The following is a 27516-nucleotide window of genomic DNA, read 5'->3' as shown; positions in this document are numbered from 1 at the left end:
CTTGTTAATGCAGGAAAAAAGCACTGACATTAGTACATAAATGACGGCTGAATTCCATTTAGGTGAGCCAGCTCCAGGGCTCTGGTGTCGTGCATGCTCTCATGGACATTCAAAGGAACGCAGCCATCGTTCATTTTGTCATTTACACATGTGCTTTTCCTCCTTTGACAAGTCAAAATGTCTTCTGTGGAAAGGCCTGTTAGCACCAAACACAAAGTACAGCTGACGCTGGTTAAACCAAAGTGTCGGCTGAGTAAAACTCTGATGATGGTGCTGCATAAAAGTCAGTAGGCGTTGAGATATTTCAGTCCAGACACAAAGACAAAAATAAAACACAACAAATGATCATAACAACGCTAATTAAAAAAAGTTTATTTTATTCCGGTAACCATCTCTTTTAGCTCATGAGGGATTCACACGACCCACAAGGTGTCGGGGGGGTAACAGTGACACCTGCGGCGCCTCCTTCCTCACTGTAAACTCATGGGATCGACCTACACAACAGCGATATGAATAATGTCATAGACTTTATGCAGTCGTCGGGCCATCCCAAATAAAACTTTTAACAATAGCCACATGTTTACGCATGTAAAAGCATCTGTTTTACTGGTTTATGCTTCTATGACATGTAGGAGAGTAAGAAATTATAAGAGACAATGAAAAACCAAACTTGACATATTTTCAAAACTACCAGTAGAAATCATTTACAAAATTGAGTCTTTGATTTTTCAGTTGTGTCTTCGTTACAGTTTAACATTAAGTATGTAGTATAGTTACATTTACAGTATAATAAAACGCAATATCTTTGACCTGTGAGAGTAACACTGACATATTTCATATTCCAATCCATTCATTTTTCTAGACTAAGCAGAATTATCTCAGCTGATTCATCGCTGAGAACAGTTTATAGCGGCCAAACTGACTGTTATACTGCTGCCACAGGCACACATAACTAACAACATGACTTACTTCAGGTTTTATTTGTAAAGCCAAAGAAAACAATAGCTATTTTGGTCCAGTCACAGCAAATTTGAATAAAAGCAGCACCCTCTTGATGAACTGACTCTCTCACAGCAGCGAGCGTCCAGTCAGCCGACACAGCTCGCTCTACAACTTGTTGCTTTTCATCATCATAGCTGGATTATTGCACTTCTTCTGGAGGAAGTGAAACGGAGGCAGTTCGAGTTTCTGCTCTGAAATTAGAGAAGACGGCTACAAAGTTCTACATGAGTCATTTTAAAAGGAGGTCAACAACAACACAGTACATCAGCAATATGTCTGTCATCAACAAACCGAATGAATATTGCTTTTAAGTTGTTTGATATGTTGTTCAGTCTTCAGAAACATCCTCATGATATAGTCCTGTCATTGTTCTTATAGTACACCCCCCCTCCAAAGTCAGCTGTATCCATGATTTAAAAGGTTTCTGAACAGGAAGCATCCTTCAGTCGTCAGCAGCTCCCGTGTGCACTCAGCGTCCTCAGTTCAGGCTACGACACCCGCTTCCTGGAGCTGGTTCGACCCAGGCTGGCAGTGCTGGACCGGCGGGAGAGGACGGGCGTGGCAGTGGGGGGGGGCGTCTCGCTGGGACAGCCGTGCTGGAGCAAAATATCAATGCAGCCTTTGCTCCCTGTTTTCCTGGCCATCTTCATGGCTGTCTGGCCTTGGTTATCTTTCGCTTTCACATCGATCCCGTACTGTGGGGGCAGAGAGATGATATGTGCTCGGCATTAGTTTATTTATAGGTTATTGATTTAAGGTAGAACAATGCAGAGATATGCAGCTCTTTGCGGCGGAAAAACATCAGACTGGGGGGCGTTTCTTACTCAATCAAATTACATGTTACGTTTGGCAGCAACCGTGAGACAAAGTAGCATCTTTGTCTGCATGAGGGCTGGATGACTAACGTGCACAGCAGGTGACCTCAACAGTCCCGGCTTCACTGTGTGTCAGCTGATTTTGGAAATTTGATTAACTGCAAACTTTGCAGCACTAAAGCCCAATATGAGCTTAGGCGAGTCCTGCACCGTGAGCTAATCCTGTGTCTTCTAGAGTGAAGGGGCCCTATTTTAAGACTTTAAGACTATTTCAGCTTATATTTTGCTCAAACAGTGCACACTGCTAAATCTTTATGTTGTGTTTAATCAAATTACCAAAGAACTGGAGTCATGGTTGGAGTCTTGTGAAGTCTTTGGGAATCTGAAACTGCCAAAAGGTTCCAGAAACTAAACTAAGAGACATCCAGCTCAAACATCAGAGACATGCAACAGCATACAGACAGAATTACAACACGGCTATGTGCTGCTGCTTCCTCTTTTTTTTTTTTATCACATCATCAGTCCAATTTGCCTGATCTACATATCTCTTCAGCAGAAGAAGTGGGAGAAGGAGACTGAAACCCCACAGTGAGGATGTGCAGAGTGTTTAATAGTTATTGATTAGTTATGACTTATTATTATATTATCATTATTTATTAGTATGAAAGTATTAAAAGTAAAACTGCTCATTCTCTTGTAAAATAGTCCCTGCCAGTGTTTTCCTGTCACGTCTGATGTTAATATCACTGCTGCATTAATGTGTCTGTGTCATTTTACAGATGATTAAGGTTGTGTTAATTTTAACTACTTGATATAGTGCAGGATAGTTTAATCTACAGCAATGCATCATGGTCTGTATTTGTGATGTCGCTGTCCCGTGAGAAATATGCATCTGTAAAACGTCGGCTTTTCATGAGTTGAAAAGCCTCCGAGAGGGTTGTTTTAAATATTTTATCTTGAGAATGAGGAGAATCCTCCAGTTTACCAGAAAAAAATGTAATTCAACATCACCAATCTTGGTGATCATCACTCTTTCACTGAACAGTAAGGGGCATAAAAACCATAATTTGTAAAGTAACTAAAGCTGTCAGACAAATGTAGATGTGGAGTAAAAGTACCTCAAAAGTAAAGTGCTTATACTTAGTTACATTCCACCCCTGTCTACATCCTGCTGTAGTGCTGGGAACCCTGTGTGCTTTTCCTTTTCCTTGTCTTCTATGAGCAGCTAACAGCATATGATGAATCTATCATGGAGGGACAGTAAAAATCAGACCCACCCAGACGAGCAGCTGGGTCATGACTACATCTCCCAGCTGACAGGCCGTGTGCAGCGCCGTGCGGGGCAGTGCGGTCGACCCGGCCGGTTGAGCGTTGATCTGTTCCTTGGTGCTGTGGGCCAGAAGGAGCAGGACTCTGGGCAGATCTCTCTCAGTCACCGCAGACAGCAGCCACACCGGCATGCTGTCCTCTGGAAGCTGGGTGCTCGACGGCGGCGGAAGCGGCGGCACAAACGCCCGCTGTTCATACTTAGCACGGATCCACGACTCCCTCTCCTCACTTGACAAACAGACACACACAGGGGAGGTCCAGTCAGGGTACGGAGGACACATGGGCTGATAATTCTTTATCTCATTAGATTGTTTCTTGCATCATGACTTGAATGCACCGTGGTAACACTTTACTTAGGACTCATAAGCATTATATAAACATTAATTATTCATAGTGTAGTTATGAGCAGATCTAAGGACATGTGGACGACTGCCAATATAACATTTAATATTTCATATGGACATTCAATAAAGCATATTTAATATTTACCAATGTATTTAAATATTTATTCATTCATAAAAACTTCCTTACTTAGAACCCATTAGATGTTGGTAAAAGAGTGAGTGAGTTACAACACATTAATAAACACGTGAAGGTTTGATGATTTCAATACTGTTCAGACATGAAATAAAACATGTTGCTGTGTGAAAAAGCAAAAACATCCATCACTCTAAAAAGCTGTGAGATAAATGAGGCTGTACCCACCGGGTTGCATTAGGTGTGGGTTTGGTTCTGCCCTGGGTGCAGCTCTCCCAGATGCTGTTGGCCATGTGGTTCCCGATGGCAGCCAGGACTTGTGTGAGCTCCCCGGGCCAGTCGTCCAGGTCCAGCGAGCGGACGCGCGACAGGTGAGTCCCCAGGTTTCGATGGATCCCTGAGCACTCGATGCAAATCAGTGCACCCAGGTTGAGGCTGGCCCAGGTCGGGTCTGCAGGGCGAGAGAGGAGAGAGAGGTTACGGAAAGGTTACGCCTGCAAATGAACGACCGCAGAACATCCTCCATCTGCAGCTGGAGGGAGAGACGCCAACATTTAAAAACTCACTTGGTGCTTCGCAGTCCACACACAGACTGTTGCCTTTGGCGTTGCGGATGGCCTGCAGTGCTACGGCCTCACTCTGGCTGCTCCGCCGAGCCTGCACAACACACACACACACACAAAACCATAATCAATTATATTCCTTTAATCATAGGATATAGAACAGTTACATCATATCACATGTGTCCATTGGCACATGTAACATTTCATCGTGTGTATTGACTGTGCAGACGCATGGTATTTAGGTTTAGCATTAGAAAGGAGGCAAAAAAGTTGCCTCTGAAGATACCTTATGTCATTTAAAGCTAAATAATACAATTAGTATCTTTAAGACCATGAAAACTTTACATTGAATGATAAGATTAAATATTCAGGATGATCAAAGTTAAAAAAAAAAAGAATCACTGGATGCACTAGAAGGAGATTTTGATGTTTCCTGTTGTTTCTGCCCTCCTCACAGAGGCACGCTCTGTTCTGATTGGTCCAGCCAAACACCTGAGATGAATGTGTGTGTGTGTGTGTGTGTGTCTTAACATTTGCTCTGTTCTGAAACCCTTTTCGTTTAGTTTTTCTTTTGTTGGATGTGTGTACCCTGCAGAGACACAGCGAGATTCCACGTGTCTCCATGAATACTTGCAGGGCTGGTAGGTAACATGCTAACCAGCTGGGACATGTTGGATTTACAGCACTTAGTCACAAAAGCTTTTCTTAGCTGCTCTGCTTTGTCCTCTCATATTTTCATTCAGTGTTAAGTCATCGTGCTAATTCGTCACTTTGGATAACAGTGTTATGACATTGGAGTCAAAAGTTTTTCTCCAGTAGATTTACTTAATGACACGTTGCTGTGGCCTGGCCTCACCTCTCAAAAAGTCAGCTAATCTGGTTCATCGGGACTGTGTGTTTTTTCAGACATGACTGACAGAGCAGGCAACAACCACACAGCTGTCATCAGATTTTGATTCAAATGCAACTAAACAAGAACTGGGACAGAGGCATTCGTGACATCGAGAAAAGAAATGGCAAAAACAAAAACAGATGTGGGATCCTGTCAGTCATAGTAAGAAGCTGACTGAGAAAACAGGCCTATGTTTTTCATGGCTTCTTAGAATGTGCGTACCTTGTTTCTGCCGCTCTCACAGGACTGCAGGCTGGCCAGGATCTGGCTCTCTATAGCAGACACCCATGAGTCTCTGTCTTCCAGGCTCTGAGCCTCAAAGTGCCACGTCTGCCCGGTGAACGACACTATGATAAAGTCTGCATTCTCCTCCTCTGCAAGTAAAAGGGAAGCAGGACGAACTCTGGTAAGATTCGCATGTGTGGACATAGACAAGTGATATACCGTGAATTAATGTAATGGACATGATGACTCTGCAGTCAAAAGAAAGCACAAATATAACACAGCACAAAACAGCAATTTGATGGAAGTTAGGAACAGAAAAATCTCTGGGTTGTTACAATGAAAACAAGTCAAATGAGCAGCTCAAGCTTGGGGTGTCGGGCAAACTGAGCAGGAAGACACACAGAGGGAAGAATTAAATCGGAGCACAAGCTGGTTCGGCACCATCACCCTCACTTTGTTACCTGTCTTATTAATGTTTCTCAAGCTACCAAAGCTCTTTAATTTCCACATTTTGCGTTTGGCTGCAGAGCAAGAGATAAGCACAGGGGAAGGAAAAAAAGAGAAACAGAGAAAGACAAATACAAGTGTTAAGAAAAGTCTGTAAAGAAACAGAGAAAGACAAACATCGTTGTTAATCTGTGTCCTCGCAGAAGAGACAGAGGCAGAAGATAAAGTTATAAGGAAAAGAAAAACTGCGTAGGAATATGTAAATATGTAAACATGACGCTGTCCTGTTTCTAAAAGCCTCAGAAATATACTAAAGTTTTATTCATGCATTTGTTTTCTAATCATCCATCTGCTAGCCGTTGCTGCCTCTTATCTGTATATTTGCATATTCATACAGTCTTTTTTGTCTATCACACTACTAGCGGCAATGGTTGTATTTCATACAAATAATAGTTCCTGGTAAAACCTGAGACAAATATCTGTGTTAGGTTACCTTCAGCCTGCCCAACGGCTGCATCTCCTTTCTGATTCATGCTCTTCTTCCTCCTGTTCTTCTTCCTGTCGCTCATGGGAGATGATTGGCCGGAGTCTTTTCCAGGGAAAAGACTGGCTGCTCCTTCAAGAGCATCTGACATTTGATGCAAAAATAATGAATCATATGCGTATGACATTATTGTATGCAGTCTTAGTAGAGCTACAGCCACGGGCTGTTTCATCTCTACGTACCGACACTTTGTGCTTTGGTGGACAGTGAGGAGGGGCAGCGCTGAAGTCCTCTCTCTCCTCCTTGAGGGGACAGACCACCAGACCGGTCATCGACCACAGAGAGGGTGGCTGGACACAGCTGAGGAACTGACAGCGAGAGAGGAAGTGAAACATTCATACGCCATGTATCATATCTATATGTTACCTGGAAGACTGAAATAATTTGTTATTTTATTCATTAAAATTTAAACTGCTAGATTACCGAATCATACTCAGTGGTGGAACAAATACTGAGATTACCATTTTATGTAAAAATGGAAAAGAACAGAAATATTAACAATACATTTTACTTATTGTCAAGGTGAAAACTCTCATTATAAATATTCCCTGTTATTTTTATTATCATATTATTACAACAGTATTGTTAATGTATCAACATGCGGTACTTAAATATGGTAGCTGGATGAGCTAATATCAACTGCTTCACACACTTGGGTAGTTTGATTTATAACAATGCATCATATTTTATGAGATAATTGTAAGAAAAATCAGTAATTATATCAGGAAAATAAATGTGATGGAGCAAAACCTGCAATACCAGTATAAAATGGAAACACTCTTTACTCTTTTCACTTTTTCTATTGCTATTCTTTTTTTTAATCACACTTGCATTTATATAGATTTGAAAATGACAATATCTTAAAAATAAAAGAATTAGTTTAGATAGTTTTAGGTGACCTCTGACCTCTTCGAGTTCAAAGGTCAAAGTTCAAAGGTCAGTGTTGTGCGCATGACAAAACTTTGGCGCTCGTGGAGAGTAAGCTAGCGGGCGCAGCGAAGAGCAGAATGCGGTTTCTAACCCAAAAAACATGGTAGAAAAAAGAAAGAAAACTCAGCATTTTCACAGTGAATGGGAGGAAGAGTTCTTTTTTACTACTGTGAAAGAAAACTGCGTGTGTCTCATTTGCGGGGCGACGACAAAGCGGCACAATGTGGAGAGACGCTTCACTACGGGTCACAAAGCTAGCATGCTAACTAGCATGCTAACTACCCACCGGGAAGCGCGCGACGGGCGGAAACAGCCCGTGAGCTAACGGCAGCTTTGGGTAAGCAGCAGTCTGTTCTCAGGAGGCCGGAAGCCTCGTTTAGAGCTACACATTTTCTGATAAAGAAGAAGAAGGAGGCATTTTCAGACGGAGAAGTTATCATGGTGATGTGTTTAAAGGCTCTTTGTCAGTGGGAAGTGAAAATGGGACATTTGTTCTGTGACATGTTGTAGAAGTGATCATCTGAAAATTTAAACAGTTGCTGAGATTAATAGAAATTAAATGTGTAATATTGATATTATCGGTTTCCCACCTTGTTAAGTCATTGTTGATAATTATTGTGAGAAATCTCTGACGTGATCAGTGTCTTCACAAAGATGAGTATCATTAATAATTATATATAACTAAACTTGTTATTTCAGAGGAGTGTGACAAACTGGTAGGCCTTCATATGACTCAGTACCCATGAAGTAGCTCTCAGTTTCTAAAAGGTTGGTGACCCCTGGTCTAGAAAGTATCTTACAGACTATTACATGTTTGGTTTCGCTCTTTTCATGGGTCGAGTTTAGAATAATGCCCTCAGAGACAGTCCTCTGGTTACATGTAAATAAGAAGAAGTACCTGTACTGGTGCTATCAGCGGCTGCCGGCTCTTTACTCAGCCCGTTGACTCCAGGTACAGAGGCAGGGGGGACGGGTGAGGGGCCCGCGGGAGCGATGGCTCGAGGGGGACGTTTCCCAGGGACTTTAACCGTCACACGCAGCAGGTCAATTTCCTTTCTGTGGATATTCTGTGTGTAGTCCTGAAAGCGACAAAGTATCACATCTATCATGAGAGTGTTTCTGCACTAATGCACATGAACAAAACTATGAAAGTGTTCAAATAAGACTTCATCTTACGAAATATAAAGTTGGATTCATACAGCCTCACATGACCAGTTGCTTATGATAGCAAGCTTTAGATGGACAGGTGGAAAGTACGTGTACGCTACTTTTTAGAGAGAAATATTGTGATTTTTACTCTACTTTTATCTGACAGCTGGAGTTATTCTTCTAAAAAACAACATTGTTCTGTTGATTAAACAGAATATAAAGTAGTTAAGTGTCCACCAGCTGTAACATTAAAATGCTGCTTATGCAATAAAACATCAGTAGTAAAATAAATACAACACACAATATTACATGTATGATAATATAACTATGAGAAAGAGACCAATTTGCCCACTAAGTGCTTTTGCTTCAATACTTTAAACATATTTTTCTGTTAATATTTTTGTACTTTTACTTAAGGGAAATCTTGAATGGGGAAATTTTGCAAGATGATTTTATGGTTTATGGTTGCTTTAGGGTTCAAAATGAAGAGCGATGGAGGAGCTGGTAATACATCCGAGCTGATAATGCTGGTGTCCTGATACATGGAGCTGTACAACACAGGGCTGGCGAGTCATAAAGAGCCAACTAAAGCTGGCTTGCACAGCTTCTACTATGGAAAATGGGTAGTTTCTGATTTGATTTGCAGGCTGGTCGTACCATGTCATGTTACACACTGTACAGGAAGTCTTAACGTAGTTTGCGATCCACCTTCTAAACTGAGAGAGAGATGGTTGCTCTGATGTTATGACGTAGCGTAATGGCAGCCTTGGACTGTAGCAGCAGCAGCCGCTTTTGAAGATGCTTCCCTTTTCTGGATAATGCTCCGTCTGTTATTCTAGTCAGGGCAGATGAGGCACAGCAGGGCAAAAAGGCCTTAACAAGTTTAGCTGGTGTCGCTGGAGTGTAAACTTCCCTGAATCCAATACAGTGGAACAGAGCCCACACACAGAGGGAAAACAGCTAAAAGCCCACAAAATAACTGAGTATGAAAAGCTCCTGGTCGTGGAAGCAACACTGGATTGCTACTGTAGGTAGTGGGCTCGTTGGCTGGACATACTAACATGTGTAACTAGCGTCAGAGCAGATTAAAAAAACCATGTGATTTTTTACTCATGTGATTTTGGTTTAGGAGACGGTTGGTTAAAAAAAAGAAGAAGAGAGAAATCATGATCCAAGCACCTAAACATGTGGAGAACATGTGGAGCGCCTAGTTACAGTTGCCGAGCTATGATTGGTCAATAATTGTTAAGGGGAGGGGTTTAGTGGTCAGCTATTGTTAAAGGCTCACTTTAAAGTCCAAAAAGCTGCTTTGATTGTTCTTTTTTTTAGCTTCTGTTCATATTCAGTGGTGCAGAAAATTCAATGACTATATTAATATGAAACCACAAAAATGAAAAATCAAGAGTTGGCAAGAATTTTCAAAGTAATTACAGGACTTCTGAAAACCACTGAAGCTGAAACTAGAAAAGCTGCAGAGATTCTCTCCACAGTGCAAACTCTCTTGGCCGTTTGCTGAATCTTCACTGTGTTTTACTGCTGCATCGATCTGTCCCGTGGTGTTCTCTTACACTGGAGCTGGAGTGGTAGGACAGCGTGCCATTGTTGGACAGGGTGACGTATTTCTTCTTCCACTCCTTATTCAGAGAGCTCCCACTTCTCTTCCACAGGATGCTCTGTCAAACACAACCAAGGTCACTGCACTTGCAACGAACGACACTCTGAATCTGCCTAAATTTAGAGCCAACACAACAGACACAGTGTCTTCAAAGTGTTAAGAGTGCTACAACAATAGCTGAAAGCACTTGCACAGTATTAATAGATCGCCCTTGAGAAAGGTTGAAAAGGGATGAAACAACAGATTTTTTTTTGTGCCGCTTATGTAAGATGAAATAAATAGACGAGTGCATTTTTGTTCCCACTTTGTTGCTGAAGAGGGAATTGGTACAAAATGATTACACTGCGAGCAAACTGAAGCATGCAAATATCCACTCCATTGAAAATTCAGTTTATTTCTTGTACTGCTTGTAATGTTAACCAAACCTGTTTGATGGGAACACCCCGTGCGCTGCTCAGGTCTCCTTTACCATCACCGGCCTTCTTATCTGAGTCCCGGTTCTGAAAGAAACCCCACAGCAGCAAAGGCGATTCAGTATTTTTATATTTTGTATATTTCTTATATATATCTCTGCCTATTTATTCTTTTACATTCTCCTTATCTTGACTTATTTCTCTTCTTGTACTGCTGCAACAACCAAACCTTTGTTGATCTCCCACCGAGGATCAATAAAGGTTTATCATACCTTATCTTACCTTATCTTCTCTTAAAAAGAGCAGATTTCAGACTCAGAGATGGAGCTGAATGGAGTGAAATGACGGTGAGAGATGACAGGAAGCTGAAAGGTGTGAGACAGTTGGCAACAACTGACCTTGAAGAGGGAGGGTCGCCTGGGGATGTTCTTCAGCGAGCGTGAGTTGACGCTGCCTCCCCCCTCTCCCTGAGCAGCCCGCAGATCCCTGTGACTGATCACAGGGGTGGAGGGGAGGGAGCAGGCGTAGCCACTACTCGGGCCATTAATGGCCTGAGAGGAGCAGCGTCGGCGGGGTCAGGAGGTCAGGAGGCAGGGGGAGATGGGAATGGAGGCACGTGGGAAGAGATGGAGAGAGTGAGAATGAGCTGGAAGATGAAAAACTGGTGAAATAGATTTACAAAAGTGGGTGATGATTGACAGTATGAATTTTTCAGTTGTCGATCATCGTGAACGAGGGGGGTGTGATACTCGAGGAGCTGAAATGGATGTAGAGGGAGTGATGAACGGTCTTGGACATGGCGTTGAAAATTAGATTTCAGTTTGATAGATGATTTTAACTTTATAATGCATGTAACTCTTCCTCTGATGAAGGCTTAACAACCAGATCTGCCCAGAAAGAGCTCCACAGTCTCACTTTCAATATGCAATCCCTACTTTTGTCATGTTTTATTAAATCTGTATTCTTTTCCCCTGAATAGCTTTTCCATGAGGTAAATTTGTGCCTTTTATTCATAAATACTAGAAAGAAAAAAACAGGTTCAGTCAAAGTATGAAAGTAGTTTAATCCCAAAAAAAACACCAGCATGGCAACACTTCCATTGGAGTCCTATTTTTATTAGCTCTTATGTAATACTATCTGTCTAGACTGGAGCAAACAGAGAAACAACAACCACTAAACAACCTGCACACCTGAATGCATGTCAGCGCTCTCATTTCAATGCATTTGTTAAACTGGAGAGCGACTGCCCTTGATGAATAACGATTTAAAAACCACAAGCTCAATCTTAAGAAACACAACATTAGTTTTCTCTCAGGGTCTAAAGTGACACATATATCAACAAATTGGTGTGTGTGAGTTTCCACAAAAGCAGTGTTCAGTGAGCGATATGGGATGGGAACCATTGAGACGTCACTGAGAGTTATGTGCAGCTCAGTTATGGGATCAGCTACTTGATAAAGAAGAAGACGGGCTGATATGTTGGATAAACTGATTATTTATTGCGATAAAAAGAAATGTTCACCTTACCTTACTTTCAACAATGGGCCTAATGAGTGTGTGTGCATACTGAGATTTAGCAACAGCGGGCATAAAGCAAAACATTTAGGGTAAAATATGACCATGGCACAGAGAACTATGTTGTGTATTATTTACTGGTGTAAGAAGTGAAGATCTTAATGTGCTGCTCAGCTGATCAATCAATATTTTATGACTCCGTGTTTAAGCTGGACAGGTTTTAAGAGAAGTGGATCTGATCAATGTATCTCAATGATAAAGAACATTTGCTTTTTTTTCTGTTCTGTTTCGTTTTCCTATTGTTTTTACTGGAAATCATGCAGTACTTTGTATAGTGGGACACGGACACACAAGCTGACAGACTACAGCTGATGGGATTTGGTACCTGTCCAGGGAACGATGCTGATCCAGGTGTGGAGCCTCCAGAGTGGCTGGGAGAGTTTGGGAGAGACTTGCAGGCCTGCAGAGCCGCCTGTTTCTTCTGAGCTACAATCTTCTGGGCAGCTGGAAAACGCACAGCGGCCGTTGAAATGTTTCACACTCCCAACTATCAGCAGCAGTTTAGGAAATCCTGACAAAGCACAGATAAAAACCTCAGTGCACTCACCCTCTGCAAACACTCGGTCAACGTTGAAGCCGTAGGTTGCACAGGTCTCGTAAAACAGCGAGTGACGCACATCGATGCACAGCTGCCTGGCTCTCTGATCCTCAATCACACGGGGGTTGGTGCTACTGATTTTATCTGAAGAAAACAAAACAGGATCACTGAAGAGAAAACTGTAAATCATGACCGAACAGTACCCAGCTCCACTTAATGCAGACTTGTTATTGGCTGTTAGGACTTTTATTGTGGGCTGGTTATTGTCCTTATTGATTAATCTGCTGCTTTTTTTTTTTTTTTGATTAATTGTTTAGTGGAGCCTCAAAGCCTTAATACCTCCAACACCTGTGCCAAGCTGGCATATGGAAACCGACAAACATGCTGAATGCCTTTCCATCCTCCTTAAATAACATTTGCTGTAACACAAGCTTTTTTTTTTAAGTTTGAAACATGTATTGTTTACATCCATGTCTGCCAGCTTTCAGTGTCCTTATTCTCTACATTTTGCATGCATGCATTTCTGCTTTTCTTAGCCCATTATCTTTCACCTGTCAATCAGCGGATGTTGTAAAATTATTGGCAGGAACGTGTATCACGTATCTGCATCCGAAATATAAAACAGGGACTGGCTTATCCAAAACTCTGCTCCACAGGGCGACTAGCTGTTAGTAGTTAGACCAAAATACTCTCACACAGCAATTTGTAGACTTTCTACAACCAGACATGTACCGTTAGTATCTCTGATGAGTAATGTATGCAGTGTTTATGTTTTAACTTCATGCTTCTATCTGGTGTTGATATTAAAGGGGCCTAAAGTGATGCAAGATGGGTTTGCTTCACACAAAGATCTCTTTGTGGTGTGAATGATAAATGACATTTTGGGTGTGTAGCAACTTCTTCAAGACAATCAGTCCATCCCACGTATTCCTCAGTTTAAGAATATACTCTGCATCTGTGCGTTTAACTTCTCATCATGGCCCTGAAAACTCTCCTTGTGATCAAACGTGGTACCTTTAACGGAATTCAGTGAAATCTTTTAACATTACGTTAATACATAAGTTTGATTAATATCAAGTTAAGCCAACATAGTTAATACATTTAAAAAAAAAAAAATCAATGTTTTTAGACCATGTCTGAAGTTTTAACCATGAGCTCAAACGACTCGTTCCTGAACGTAACATCACGGACTGTTAACCAGCTCAGATCCCAGAATATGTAAATGTGCATGGCAGGGATTGGTGTACTGACCTTGGGTGCCAACCACTATGACCGGGATGTCTGTGCGGTAGGAACTCAGCTGGCTGTAGAGCTGGTAGAGCTCCTGGAAGCTGGCCTCGTTCTCCAGACTGAAGATCAGGATCACTGCGTCTACCCAGCTGCTGAACTGAAGGGGAAGAAGATGATGGATGATGAAGCCTGCAGGTATTTCAGTTTTGCATACTAACTTCTGTCCCTCCCTCTCTCTCTCTCTCACACACACACAAACAAGCACCTGTGCATCTGGTGGTCCAGCTTCCTCCCGGATCAGTAATAAATGACTTTGTCCATCCACCAGCACTTCTTTTTTATACCTGCCACCTGAAAAGAACAAGGACAATGACAGATAAGTTATCCAGAAGCCACATCACACGCCAGGCAGCACAAAATATGTTCACACATCTCAAAATAATTCAATATATAGACTTGACAGCACAGAGGCAAAAACATTTATTTCTATATGAACTGTTGTTTATAAATCTAAAATATTTTAAAGGGTGCACCATGTAGGAGATGTTCTTTGCTTATTGTTTCTTACCATCTGGCTTCTCAAGTGCAGCATAACTGCCTGTGATGTATTTGTTCACCAGCGCTGACTTGCCGCTTTTTAGACTTCCCAGAACACCCTGAGAAAAAAAGGAAGGAAATACAACACCATGGTGAGTGTGCACATACGATCACAGTATAATGTATCAAATATAACTCCTAGATGGAATTAAAACACGTTCAACACAAGCTTTTAGTTCCTCCATCCAATTTTGTTCCTTTTAGTCAGTTTAGTCTGTCTGATAGCTGATCTAGAATTTCTGCCCTTGTATTGCTTAATCTTTTTATTTCATTAATATATGGACACACAGTTAGTGGCAGAGGAAATATTCAGGTTCAGAAATTTCACATTATAAAAATACCTCATAACAAGTAAAAACTCTTCATTAAAAATCCTAAATAAGTAAAAATATACATTAAACAAATATTATAGGCAAAATATTGAAAAGTAATTAGTACCTACAGTTTAATGGAGAATGGCCACCAAACCAAATCTTGTGTTATTAGACATTGGTGGCCACTTGATTAGGTACCATAAACCGCCATATTGATCTTTTTTTGGGCCTTGCCATGCAGCACAGGGTCACAGGCTGGAATCAAACCCTGGCCGCTGCCCTAAGACCTAAGCCTTACTGGTACATGCTCACGCTGAGCCACAGAGGCGCCCCAACCATAATAATCTATATTGTCTTAACGTGTGAATCCATTTATTATTTTCACATGAGTTTATTTACGAGGTCATACTTTAATGCACAACATGTAATTTCTGGTGCTAAGGGCTAGAGATATATGATGATGTTTGATGACGCTGTGAAGTAGCACTGCATCATGGGAGGTTTTGCCAGTGAAAATCTATCTGATGTAACTGAAATCATGTTCACGGTTGAAGTAATGTATTGAAGTAATGTATTGAAGTTTTATTCACATTACGTTTATTGATCCTAATGAAATAGCTGTTAGCTAACTTACCATTGGACGAGTCGACTACCCACATAGCTGCTGTCGCTAATGTTATGTGGTGAATTCAGTCGTGGGTGTTAAATGAATGCAGTGGGATAAAAAAATAGGATATTTCACTCTGCAATGTGGTGTGGCTGAAGTGTGAATTGGCAGAAAACAGTAGTACTCAAGTATAACACGTAACATAAACTGATTACTTCATTAAATGTGCTTAGTTACTTTCCCCCACTTCAAATAATCTAAATTTCACACCCTAAATTCATATTTTGAGCATGATGGAATAGTCTGACCTAAAATTCATACTATGAATTACCTTTTGGAAAACTGTAACATAAAATTAGACAACTGCTGGTTATCTAAGTTTGCACCCTGTATAGACTTTTCTTAAAGCTACATTTCTAATGCATAAATAGAATAAATTCTTCTGCTTCTGACACAGGTGTGTACTGGCTCTGCGTGGTACCCTTTAGCCTTACCAGTCTCAGCTCTGGGATGGTCCTGCTCAGCGTCCACTCCTGGCTGTTGGCAATATTTACTAGAGAGAGACAGACAGACAAACAGTTAGTGAGACAGAGACATGGAGAGAGATTCATCATTTTCATCATGTACAGTAAAAAAGGGCAGCCCTCATAACGGCCTGTGGGAGAGCAATCAATCACACAGCTGCTGCGTGACTGGTCGCCAAGCGTATACATGTGTGGCCTAGCAGGTCGTCTTAATGAATATAACCTTTGGGTCACAACGGGATCCAAGGAGGTGCAGCCGCAACACTTGTTATCCACTTTGCTCCCCTTGTGTCGGAAATGACCGGGCAGCTGTATGGTGAGTTACTGCAGCATGTGCTGGACGGTTAAGTTCAGCTGCCATTCAAAGATTCAGAGACTCCTCTTGGGATTTGAATGGCGTCTCCCCGCTGAACTAAATGAACTAGAGAGCAAAGTCCCTTTTTTTAATTAACTGATTAACCTTTTGGTCATTAAATGTCAAAAATAGTAAGAAATGCCCATTACACTTTAATAGAGATCAATGTTACTTCATTAATGTCTTGTTTTGTCTGACTAACACTCCAAAATCAAAAGATATTCACTTTTCAATGATATAAAAAGAGACAAAAACACAGATGCTCACATTGCAGAAGCTGGAACCAAAGAACGTTTTTCATTTTTGCTTGTAAAATGACTGATACTGCTGTTAGTTTTCTGCCAATTGACTAGTTAGCTAATCATTTCAGCTTCAAAATGAACTGAGGCTTGAGGTGCTGGGTGCAACATGGTGAATATTTTTTCTGTCACATGCGGTACAGTAGAGTAGTCTAGAGGGGTTGGGTTGCACACAGCTGTGCCAATGTCCCTACTGGGCACAAGAGGTGGCATGCCCCCAATGTGATGTGACGCTCACACCCAGCTGCAGCTTCAGAGGGACAAGAATAGAGAGAAAGAAAGCCAGAGGAGAGACTGAAAGACATTCAGAGACAGAAAATACATACACTCAGTTAGCAGCTTATTAGCTCCACCCAGCTAAACTAATACATAAATGCGTACAAAATAATAGACCGCATTGGGTTTTGAGCTAAATGCTAATATCAGCATGTTAACATGGACACAGTGACATTGTTAACGCCCTGAAGGCCAGAGTAAGGCCAATCAGAGGCAGAGTGGAGGCGAGACGTACCTTCACCATCCTAGGATAAAAATATTGCACACTGTTTACACCTAGTTTGCTATTTTAGTCTAACATGTTAGCATGCTAACATTTGCTATTCAGTTTGCAATTCCTATGTTTTGCAGGAATTTAGTGATGAACTGAATTCTAATGTTGACCAGATGATGGTGCTAAAGGAAATGTTAAGCGTAACCAAAGCCATCATCTGGGAACCATGAATGCCATAGAAAGGCTAATGCCAATTCACCACGTGGATGTTGAGAAATTCTCTGTATAAGTGAATATTTTGACCTTTTGGTGGTGGTAGAGGAAAAGCCGGTGGATCACCAAAGTCAAAAGGATTCATCCTCTGGGGATCATACTGCTAGCATGGCTAAAAACTGATTCAGACAGAATAATCAGAAAATACAAAGAAAGAAAACCAGAGAAAGACAACAGAAGAGAGTAGGAGGTTTTGGAAGAGTAGTCTGACAGATACAGTGTCCGCTATCCTGGGTGTGTATGTGTGATGTGTCCTTCAGAAACAGATGATAATTAAACTGGAGCCTGGTTCTCCATCGATGGAGCGACCAGGCCAACACAGCACGGATACAGCCAATGATGATGTGCTTCAGATGAGGTAAAAGGGCTCACGTACGATTTGCTGCTGCAGGCAGCTCCCTGGGAAAGAGGGCAACTCCTGCAGAAACATACACACACACACACACAGACAGACTTTGTCTATCTTTGTCTGTCTTTCTGCCTCAAAGCTCTCTTTATGGCCTGCTGCTGTTGCCAAAAGTGATCAGACAGTGTGATCCCTCTGCTGCTTTGACACACAGATTTCTAGCCAATTATTCACACTTCCTGTGCCAAACCAGTCGTGTGTGATCCACAACAACCCGCATACGTCGCCTGTAGCTCACATCCAAAACTGCCAGTTTTCTAACTTCTTTATGTTTCTTGGATTTTTGTCATAATCCTCTCTGCATGTGTCAACACACGGTCACACACAAGCACATGCACACATACATGCGCAGACACACACACACACACACACAACGAATCCTCCTCCTCCACCCCTCTGTTTCATCAGACTCTGCCTCTGTAGCAGCAGCAGAAGCAGCAGTCCTGCCGGTTGCCATGGCAACACTTCCTCCTGCCCTGAGTATCTGTATGTGTGTACGTACATGTTTCGCTTGTGTGTGTGTGTGTTTGGCAGGGCCAGTCTCACTACTTGAGTGAATCCACAGTGTGGATGTGTAACAGTGTGAATACACAATGAGTGAATGAATGCATAAAACACACGCACACACACACACACGCACACGCACACTCGCTCACTCTCACAGGCTGACACTCGCTCTTTCTTTGAGCAAACATGTTTGTGAAAGACATGCACTGTTGTACGCTGGAGACACACGGAGAAGAGCAAAAAGCAGCGATGGCAACTCACAACCAATGATTCTAAATCTTAACATGTGACATGAATTCTTTTGACATGCTGGATTTTAAATTTAATGCCTGACAGAGATAAAGACGAGTCAGAGCGAAGGGGAAATAAAAGCCCCATATAGTGGCAGAGCATGTAGTGGGTGGAATATCAAAGACAGGATTAGAAATGTTCTCCATTGGCTGTGGATCCACACTTCCCTTTTTGACGTGGGTGAACAAATATCGCCTCATATCTTTCCCTCTCTCCGACCGTCTCAGCTTCATGGAGATAAAGCCGAGGCGAAAATCAACCTGGAACAGTGAGATCCATCTGTGATCATGCCCCCAGCTCCTCTCCCCTTCGGCTTCATTATGAGATTTAAACCCATGCTGGGAATGCTGCTTAAGTGTGTATGTGTGGGGGGTGCGAGTGCAGAGATTACCCCTCCAGCAGTGTGAAATCTGCCCGCTCTCTGAGGGGAATTAGATTAAGACTGTCCAAGATGATTCTATTGTCACTTCACAGATCAAAGACCTTCATCTGTCATCAATTTGTAGTCGCACATGGCTTCGGGAAAATTTCTCTTGGAATGGCCTGTAAATGCATTCTGTGTGGGGCTCTTTGAAAAGATCAACCCCACCCATGTCCACCCACACTCACTCTTTAAATGGATGCCTGTGCACAGATGAAGGGGCTTCACTCTGATAACTGTTTGGCAGGAAGCTGAAGACTGAGGTGTCTCTAATAATGTCTCTAATTTTGGCATGAATGAAGTCTACATGAAGGATGCATTTAAAGCTGAAGAGGTGACGGTGATGTTGTGTGCTCGTGTGTGACCTCCTACCTTCCTCCTCACTGGAGTCTCTCTGTATATAAACAGGAGGCGCTGTGGAGGATGACCCCGCTGCCCCCGAACTGCTCTTTGTGAAAATGCCACTGATGAACTTGAGCATCTTCCTGTCCTTAGCGGAGCCTCGCTGGCCCTGCTGTGCTTGCTGGGCCTCCCTGGCCAGCCCCAAGTCCTCAGAGAGGCTGTTCAGGTCACTGTTATCCAGGGTGCGGCTTTTACCTTTACGTCCCGGTTTGGGGGCCTGGGTGGCAGGCGCAGGGAGGGAGGCGGAACCTGTCTTTAGTCTTTCCTTCCTGGGGATGTCTCTCATCACCGCAGCCATGCCACCTCCAATCTCTAGGGGTATTCCAGCTTGAGCGTCATCCCGCAGGTCTCTCCATCCATCGGGCCTACTGGCCTCGGCCCATGAGGCCCGGCAGGGGCCTGGTGAGCGTGTCGGCATGCGGCAGTCCTTGCGGTCCAGGCTCTGTGCTGAGGTAGGGCTGCGTTCTCTACCCTCCCTGGACTCGCGGCCACGTGTGGCCACGCTGCTGTGAGACTTCAGCAGACTCACAGGCCGCTGTCCCACCGGGCGGATTGGGAGGCTGGTCCTGGTCGGGGTGCGGCTGGGCTCGGCCACCTCTGTTGGTGGAGTTGTGGTCAGTGACGGTGACCTGCATTGCTTTGCCTCTGGGGTGGAAACCGTCTTCTCGACTCCTGTTACGTCAGTCTCTGCAGACTTCTGAACTGTCACTCTCTCAGCAGGTAAGGGGATTGAGAGGTTGCATGGTGGTTTTTCGCTCTCTTTACTCAGGACATCGACAGTGGAGGGCAGTTTATCCTTCAGAGGGCTGAGAGCTTTTCTCTCTCCATCAACTGACTTCCCCCCTTTCACAATAGCAGCATCCTCAGCCCTTTGAGGCTGTCCTAAAACCACTCCAGCTCCATTCTCAGCCTGTGTAGGAGCTTCACCTTTAGCCTCCACTCCCAACTTGGCCTCCTCCTCTGCCCTTCCTCCTTGCCCGGCCTCCACCTCCTTCCCCTGGACGCTGCTCTTGGCCTCCCCTCCATTCTCCTCCACAGCCTCTACCTTGACCAGGGTAAGGGAGATGAGGTAGGTGGTGCGTTGCTGCAGGGCGCCGCCTCCGCTCATGTGGTCAGGCTTCAGTAGACACACAGTAGATGAATGAAACCAGACAGAGCGACAAGAACGACTGACAGTTTGCCAGCGTGTTGGGATGTGAAAGAATCTGAGAGGACGACCGTGACAAAAAACTTACACAGAGTGAGATTAAGTTTCTCCTTGGAAGATACAACGGCAGAGGAGCTGTTGGATTCATCCATCCCCCAAATCCCTTTTTCTTTGTTTCGGATTTTAATTTTAGTCACGGATTTATTCTGTGGCCGCAATTTTCATTTCTCTGGGATACAGAGAAGAAATCCACTCTTCCTGACAACCTTCAGCAAACTGTCAGTGCAGTCCAATCAGCTCTATTGTTCCTAGAAAACACCCAATTAAAATCTTTCCACTGCAAATGTATGCAGCTACTGAGGCAAATAAATCTTCATTATGGTGCCTGATGCCTCGTTCCTGATGGTAATTATTTACTTGACCTTATTTTTTCATTCAGCACTCCCATCTTATATGTTGCTCAGTCCAATCTTCTTCACTCAGAGCAAAAATCTTGATTCAATTCTGTATAACAACTGCCCCGCATCATACGTCATCAAGAATGTGATGAACAGCAGCTGGAAGGTGAAAAGGTAAAGTCTTTAAAAATACATTAGTGTCACCCTAAAGCAGCATGGCACAGGACACCCAGAGCTGTATGCAGTCCAGTCCAGATCATGGGCTCTCATTGCAAGCCACACATGTGTGTTGACAGCAGCATCCATTCAGAGAGCGCGGCGGCAGGAAGGCAGGCAGCCTCGCAGAGACGCACAGGAAGGACATTGATGAGCGCTGAAGGGGATCAAGAGGAGAAGCCAACAGAAGCCTTGGCGGATATCTGGAGATGCATGACCGAGTCAGGGCGCGTCCGGCCATCACGCCCCTCTCCCTGTCTCCTGGGCAGCCTGTGTCCTCTGAGCGCATCAGGCGTTGAGCATGACAACACAGCACCGGCACAGAGGAGGCGCTGAGGCGAGTCACCGCTCAAACGGCTCCCCGACTGCCTCTGAAGCCTTCCGATAGAGACGCCGTCGCACAGGTTCAGCGAGTCCAAAGCACATCACACACACACACACACACACACATGCACACACCCTCACACATGCACAGCTCTTCTCTCTCACACTGTGCGTTTCTCTCTCCTGCTCTCACAAACACACTGATAGGAATCTCCAATGTCTCTCCCTCTACATGCCCCTCCTTGTTCCAATAAGAAATCCATATAATGCAGAGGGATCCAGCTTCTCTTCTTTCCCTTTATTTTTTCTCTCTCTCTCTCTCTCTCTCCCTGTTTCTCCTGCTGCTCCTCTCAGACTGTGCAGGGTCCCTGCTCTTTATTGCTCATCCCTCCCATCCCCATCCCCATCCCCTCCCCTCCATCTTTCTTCCTGCGTGCCGGGGAGGAGGGGGAGGCAGTGGGTAACGGCTGGTGGTAAAGCAGCAGTGTGCACACAAGCTGGACCTGCTAAATGAGGGGAGACCGCAGGAGAAAAGATCATCGACAGGGAGAGGAAAGAAGGGAGAGGCAAGCGGGCAGGGTTAGTCAGGAATGAAAAAAGAGATGGATGGAGGGAAAAAGACACTCAGACGGGGTGTCTGTTGCCTGTCTCATTTATACAGCTGCCAGAATAGTTTCATCGAGATCATCCATCTGTCTTCAGCTGTCTATTTGTATTGTGTGCACAAGTGTGTGTGTATTTTTGCATGTGTGTGTGTATTTTTGTGTGTGTGTGTGGCTCAGTGTGGCTCCTCCTCAGGAGGAGGCTTGGCTTGTTTGTTGCTAAGGTGTTACAATCTTCCTGGCTGTGGTGGCACAATCATCTACTCCACGTCCTTCCTCCTCCTCCTTCTCCTCCTCCTCCTCCACCTCCTCCTCCTCCTTTGGTACATTCTGTATCGCAGTCGCTCCCGGGATCTCAGTGTTAAAATGGTGTTTCTACGTGTGAGGCTTTCATTATATGTGTCTGTGCGTCGTACATGTGAGTGAAAGAGATTTCCTGTGAGTGTATTGATCTGTAGCCTATTGCCTACTACGGCTTGTGCTCATTAGCAGAAGTGGGTAAGCTCTGTGCTCACAGCATGAGCCAAGCAATAAATAGCGTGAGAGGATGACAGCATATTGGACATCAATAGCTAGACCACAGAATGCAAAAAATTAGACATGTAGTGTACACTGTTATATCCCTTTAAATCAAACAAACCCATTTAAACACAGTGCAGCTTTCTAAGGTGTGCTTGATGTTTGCTTAATGTGCTTCTAAATATGCAGTGATGAAGATGCAGTAATTCATTTTTTATTATTAAAACCTGTTTGCAGGAACTGTGCAAGATACTGTACAGCTGTTTTCATTATCAATGAATCAGCCAAATTGGTTAGTTGACTGACAAAACATCAAACAGCACAATTTCCTAGAGGCCGAGTCGTCCACCAACAGTCAAACAGTGCAGTTAATTATCATGTTAGACAAAGAAAAGCATCAATTACTCAGGTTTAAAAGCTGGAACAAATAAAATGTTCAGCATTTTTTCTTGAGAATTGACTGATTGATTTTTTTTTTACCCCAAAAACACAAGTGGAACAGGAACTGCTGCAATAATACTGTATGCAATAACAACAACACTGCAGCAGAACTGATAACACACCCATCACTTGAATTATTACCGGGTGTAATTTCATGTTAATTAGTCTCTGATTACACAGGAAAAAAAAGTCCTTGATGTGAAATCAGAGGATGCCTTTCCCCACAGTGCACCACTCTTAGCCTCCCACCATCATCTCATAATGCACGATCTGACTGTCCACCTGCTCAGCCCGCTCCCCCTCCCTTCCACAGTCAGTGAGAGGGCAATAACTACTCTCACTGAATACAAAAGACCTCTGACAACCGCCTTTGGCTCAAGGGGAAATCGCACAACCTGAGAAGAACGGCGACCGCAGCCTCCAGCACAGAAGAAGAGTCATGAATAAAAGGACCTCGGATAGGGAAAGCGAGCTGAGCTGCTGCTTTTTTTTTTTTTTTAAATCCAAACACACTTTCAGGGGAGTGACGTTTTTCATGTGTGAAATTCAGTTTTTAACAAGTGTGAGGACATGACATGCCTGTGTGAGTTAAAGTGCGCGTCAGGTCGCTGCAGTTTGTAGAGCTGTGTGGTGAAATCTACTCATTTTGAAATCGACACCTGCATAAAACGTAGAAAATCAGGTTGTCTTCAGGTAGACACTTTTTAGAAACACACGCTTTCTCTCCATGTGTACAGACTCGCATGCATGCATACAGACAAAGCGCCCCCCCAACACACACACACACATATTGACACCCATGGGCGGGTGCTGTCAGATGGACAGTGGCCAAGGGCAGTGGTCATGCTGGGTGGTTTTTCATTTCTGCTTGACTGTGAGCTGTCCTCTCTATCTTTTCCCCCTCAATCCCTCACTCTGCTGCCATGCTGCAGTGAACACTATACCAGTCACATTCACATTTAAATGTCTTCATTTAGCTCCCAGGGGCACCTCTCACCCTTTTCTACCAATCCATCTTTTTCTTTTTTTTTTTCTCCCAGCCTTTCTTTGGCACGCAGCATCAGTCGACCACATCCCACTCGCTTATTAAGCCCAAAAAAGAGGTGGCTCTCTTTTTAGCACCAGTGAACTCTACGCTCACAGATCCAGGCCCCTATGGAGGATGCACTGGCTTTGATCCTCACTACAGCAGCGTAGACACTCCAGCAGCCTAATTATACAAAAAAGGAAGAAAAAAAAAAAATCATCTGAATGTTTCTACACTTAGGGGATGTCTCTCAGAACGATTCAAAACCTGCCAGATCCTAAAAAGACCTCAAAGCTCACCAGAATCCATCAGGGAGCTGACTGACCTTCATTTCACTGCAAACAGTGGAATGAGTGTAACGAGCTGGTGAATAGACGGATGAAATCAAAAGATAAGATGGTTATTTCATGAGGTTATTCCACCCAATCTGACCTCAAAGTACATTTAGTTAAGTACGATTTTGAGCCCCAAGTCTGGTTCCTTCTGAAGAAGTCCGATTTTACAACCAGGTCACACACAGTACAGTTCTGAGGCACTTTACAAGAGGATCTCCAATTGATGGTGCAATGTACCTCTACTCCACTACATTTCAGAGGCAACTATTGCACTTTTTACAATTCTGCCATTCATTTTACTGTGCTTACAAAACATATGCTCAACTTACTAAATATGATGTATTATTACAGATAAAATCCTCACATGTCGGCACAGGTGTTCAGTCATGTGTCTGGTTAGACCTGAGGGATGGTGGACGAAGTGTTGAGATCTTTCACGTAAAAGTTAAAGAAGCAGTACCACTTATATTTACAATTTTACTTAAGCAGAAGTGAAAACATATTAACAGCAAAATAGGCCGCTTACACTCCTTGAAGACGGAATGACCCCATCAGAGTGCTGCGTTATAATTATTAATGGATTAGTATTACTCATTACCACATTTTAACCACGTGATGCACCAAACCAATCAGGTGGGCAGATATTGGCCCTGGTAGCTTACAAAGGGGATTTGGTATCATGTAGAAGTGATTTATCCACATTCAGTCAGTCACAGCTGGATGCCGATGCAATTAAGATTAAGATTTTTTATTTTGTATCATCTATCCCAATGAGATCAGTGCATCGCTCCTTTTTATTGTTTGATAGCTGATCTATAACAATGTAGCTCATTTTTAGATGGTTTTGTTTTGTGAGTTAACATCTTAACTCACAAAGTAACTCATAATTCAAGCTGTCAAACAGACATAGTATGATAGCAAAGTACAATACTTCCCACTGCAACACAGTGGAGTAAAAGTAAAAAGCAGCATCCAGTACCTTCAGTAAAGCACAGTATCTACCTAGTACTTACAGTACCAGTAAATGCACTTGAGATCATCATGACCTTAAGAGAAGATAAGGATGCGTTTTGTTTTGCTGCACAGAAAAACATCTCAGATCCTCAGATCATTTCCTTTAGAAACAGTACCAAAAGCCTTGCATTCAATTTCCATAGTACTATCAGCAAAATATAGTTTAAAGTATCAAAAGTAGAAGTACTTGTTCTGCAGTAAAATATCCCCTTTCAATATGACATTATTAGATTAATACTGGTGCATCAATGTGTCAGAGAAAAATGCTATCAGTATAGAATTATTTAATTAAATGAAGCCGTCTGAGACATTTGGAGAGGAAACGTCTCTCCGGTGGAACTAACAACTCATCACACCTGAAACATGATGAGGAGCCCTAACTGGACTCCGGCTTTATTCTAAGAAGGCCAAAGAGCCAGAAGAGCAATCTTTAAGGGAGTGTTGTAGCATCTAATGTCATTGTTTTTAACATAATCTGTATAATAACTTGTTACTAAAGCTCACATATACAGTAAATGTAGCTGAGTAAAAAGTACAGTATTCCTATACCCCCCCTGAAATGTAAGTATAAAGTAGAACCAAAGATATGTACTCAAGTCAAGTACAAGGACCTCAAAATAACACTAAAGTACAGTACTTGACTAAAATGTCCTTATTTGTGTTCCATCACAGGTGGACAAATTACTATCTCATGTGCATGAGATAAAAAAAGACTTTTTGGAACCTTAGAGGCTCAATAATTTAACGAGAACAGAGCCATTTTGCACAGTGAGCACTTTTGATACTTTAAGCAGCTACATTTGATGCTAATACTTTCGTCTTCTGTAATTATGAAAGCAGAACTTTTACAATGTGGTATTCAATTTTGTTACTTTTCTCAAGTAAAGGATCCGGATGCTGCTGCTTCTAATCTACACAAACAGGTTGCAGGTTTTTGACAGAAAACACGGTGAGTTTGGCAGGGACGCGTTGAGTCACATTGACAAGAAACGGTGGGAAGAAACGGTGTGAGGAAATGATGTAAAACTGATCAGCCTAACATGTAAAGGCCCTAGAGTATTTGTCTGAGAGGAAGTGGCTTTGAGGGCAGTTGCAGATTGGCAGACAGGAAGTAGGCCGCACAGCAGGTTTCATCCTGCTGCCATGGCGATGGCTGCTGAGCGATGTCGCCATTGGTTGCCCGTGTCCAGAGGCTGACTGATGAATAAATGCCTCCACGTTTCAGACACCAGGAGGTGAATTTTTTGCCCTCAGAGTGAAATTCGAAAGAAAATGAACATCGTCAGAGGAGCTACTTCCCCCGAAAACACACACCGACTGACGGAAAGCGAAGAGGAAGATATCAATCACCTACGCTGTCATGTTCCCCCCACACGCCATAACTGCTGATTAACTTCACTGTGAACAAAGGTCTGCATTTATGGTTTGCATAAGCTTTTTCCTGTTTATCATATCAAGAACTGCATTAAAGTGAGCATCCTGAAAGTCAGACCATGCCCCAAGTCCTGATAACCTGCTCCACCAAGTAAGCACACAAGTAATATGTTGCTGAATAGAAAAAACAAAAGTCAAACAGAAGCACGAGCTTACCTTGAATACTGTGGAGGTAAACTTTAAGGCCTGAGCGCAGCTGTTGATCCGCGACTCTTTCAAACTGCTTGGAAAGTCTGCTGATTGCACTCTGGAGAGATTCATGTCTCTTGATCTCTGCTTTTATTGCAGTGGAGTTTGCTGATTTACTGTTGCTGCTCATCCTGACTCATGAATCTGTTGTAAACTGAAGCAAAGTGCTCGCTTCAGCCCATTTGAACTCCTGGCTGTTTGTTCGACAAGATGAGCACAAACTTAAGTCATAGAAGCAGCAGTGAAAGAAACGGCGGCAGCAGTGGCTCAGGGTGTTTCTCGCTTTCTCTTGCTCTTCCTCTCTCTCTCTCTGTAGACCACAAAAGTCAGCTCACGACAATGTGTCTCTCAGTTTCCTCTGCAGGTTTGAACTGAACTGCATTCACTTCCTTATTTCAAACAATATTCTTCACTCGACAGCAGCTCTGACTGCTGTGGTGGTCACACTATTGAAAAGGCTACCAATTATCTTACATAACGTGCTCTACTGCTACGATACAATAATATAAAGTTACAATAATCCATAACCCATATAATGTAATCACTACAGTCACTTTCAGTGTGTTTTGGTCTCATGATGGCTCTTAATTAGACAACATACTTTGTTTTTAGCTGTGAAGAATGAGTGTCCCATACTTAC

The 27516-nt window shown here is 43.0% G+C and overlaps 1 protein-coding gene across 1 annotated transcript; it reads right to left on the bottom strand.

The window, feature by feature from the left end:
* Window positions 1-356: 356 nt before the first annotated feature.
* agap2 (ArfGAP with GTPase domain, ankyrin repeat and PH domain 2) lies at window positions 357-27112 on the bottom strand. Its single transcript, XM_070839530.1, has 18 exons — window positions 26844-27112; window positions 15757-15815; window positions 14313-14400; window positions 14010-14095; window positions 13766-13901; window positions 12524-12658; window positions 12302-12420; window positions 10800-10952; window positions 10414-10488; window positions 9942-10046; window positions 8123-8303; window positions 6477-6602; window positions 6244-6378; window positions 5301-5452; window positions 4190-4280; window positions 3852-4074; window positions 3095-3374; window positions 357-1697 (listed from the first exon to the last, which is right to left on the bottom strand). Exons 1-18 carry the CDS (start codon window positions 27004-27006, stop codon window positions 1491-1493), a joined length of 2514 nt encoding a protein of 837 aa, XP_070695631.1. The 5' UTR covers window positions 27007-27112; the 3' UTR covers window positions 357-1490.
* Window positions 27113-27516: the final 404 nt, after the last annotated feature.

Source organism: Pempheris klunzingeri, chromosome 11 (assembly GCF_042242105.1).
Source record: "Pempheris klunzingeri isolate RE-2024b chromosome 11, fPemKlu1.hap1, whole genome shotgun sequence".
NCBI lineage: Eukaryota > Metazoa > Chordata > Actinopteri > Acropomatiformes > Pempheridae > Pempheris > Pempheris klunzingeri.
The sequence above is the reverse complement of the archived record's forward strand: the minus strand, read 5'-3'. Positions and strand labels throughout refer to the sequence as shown.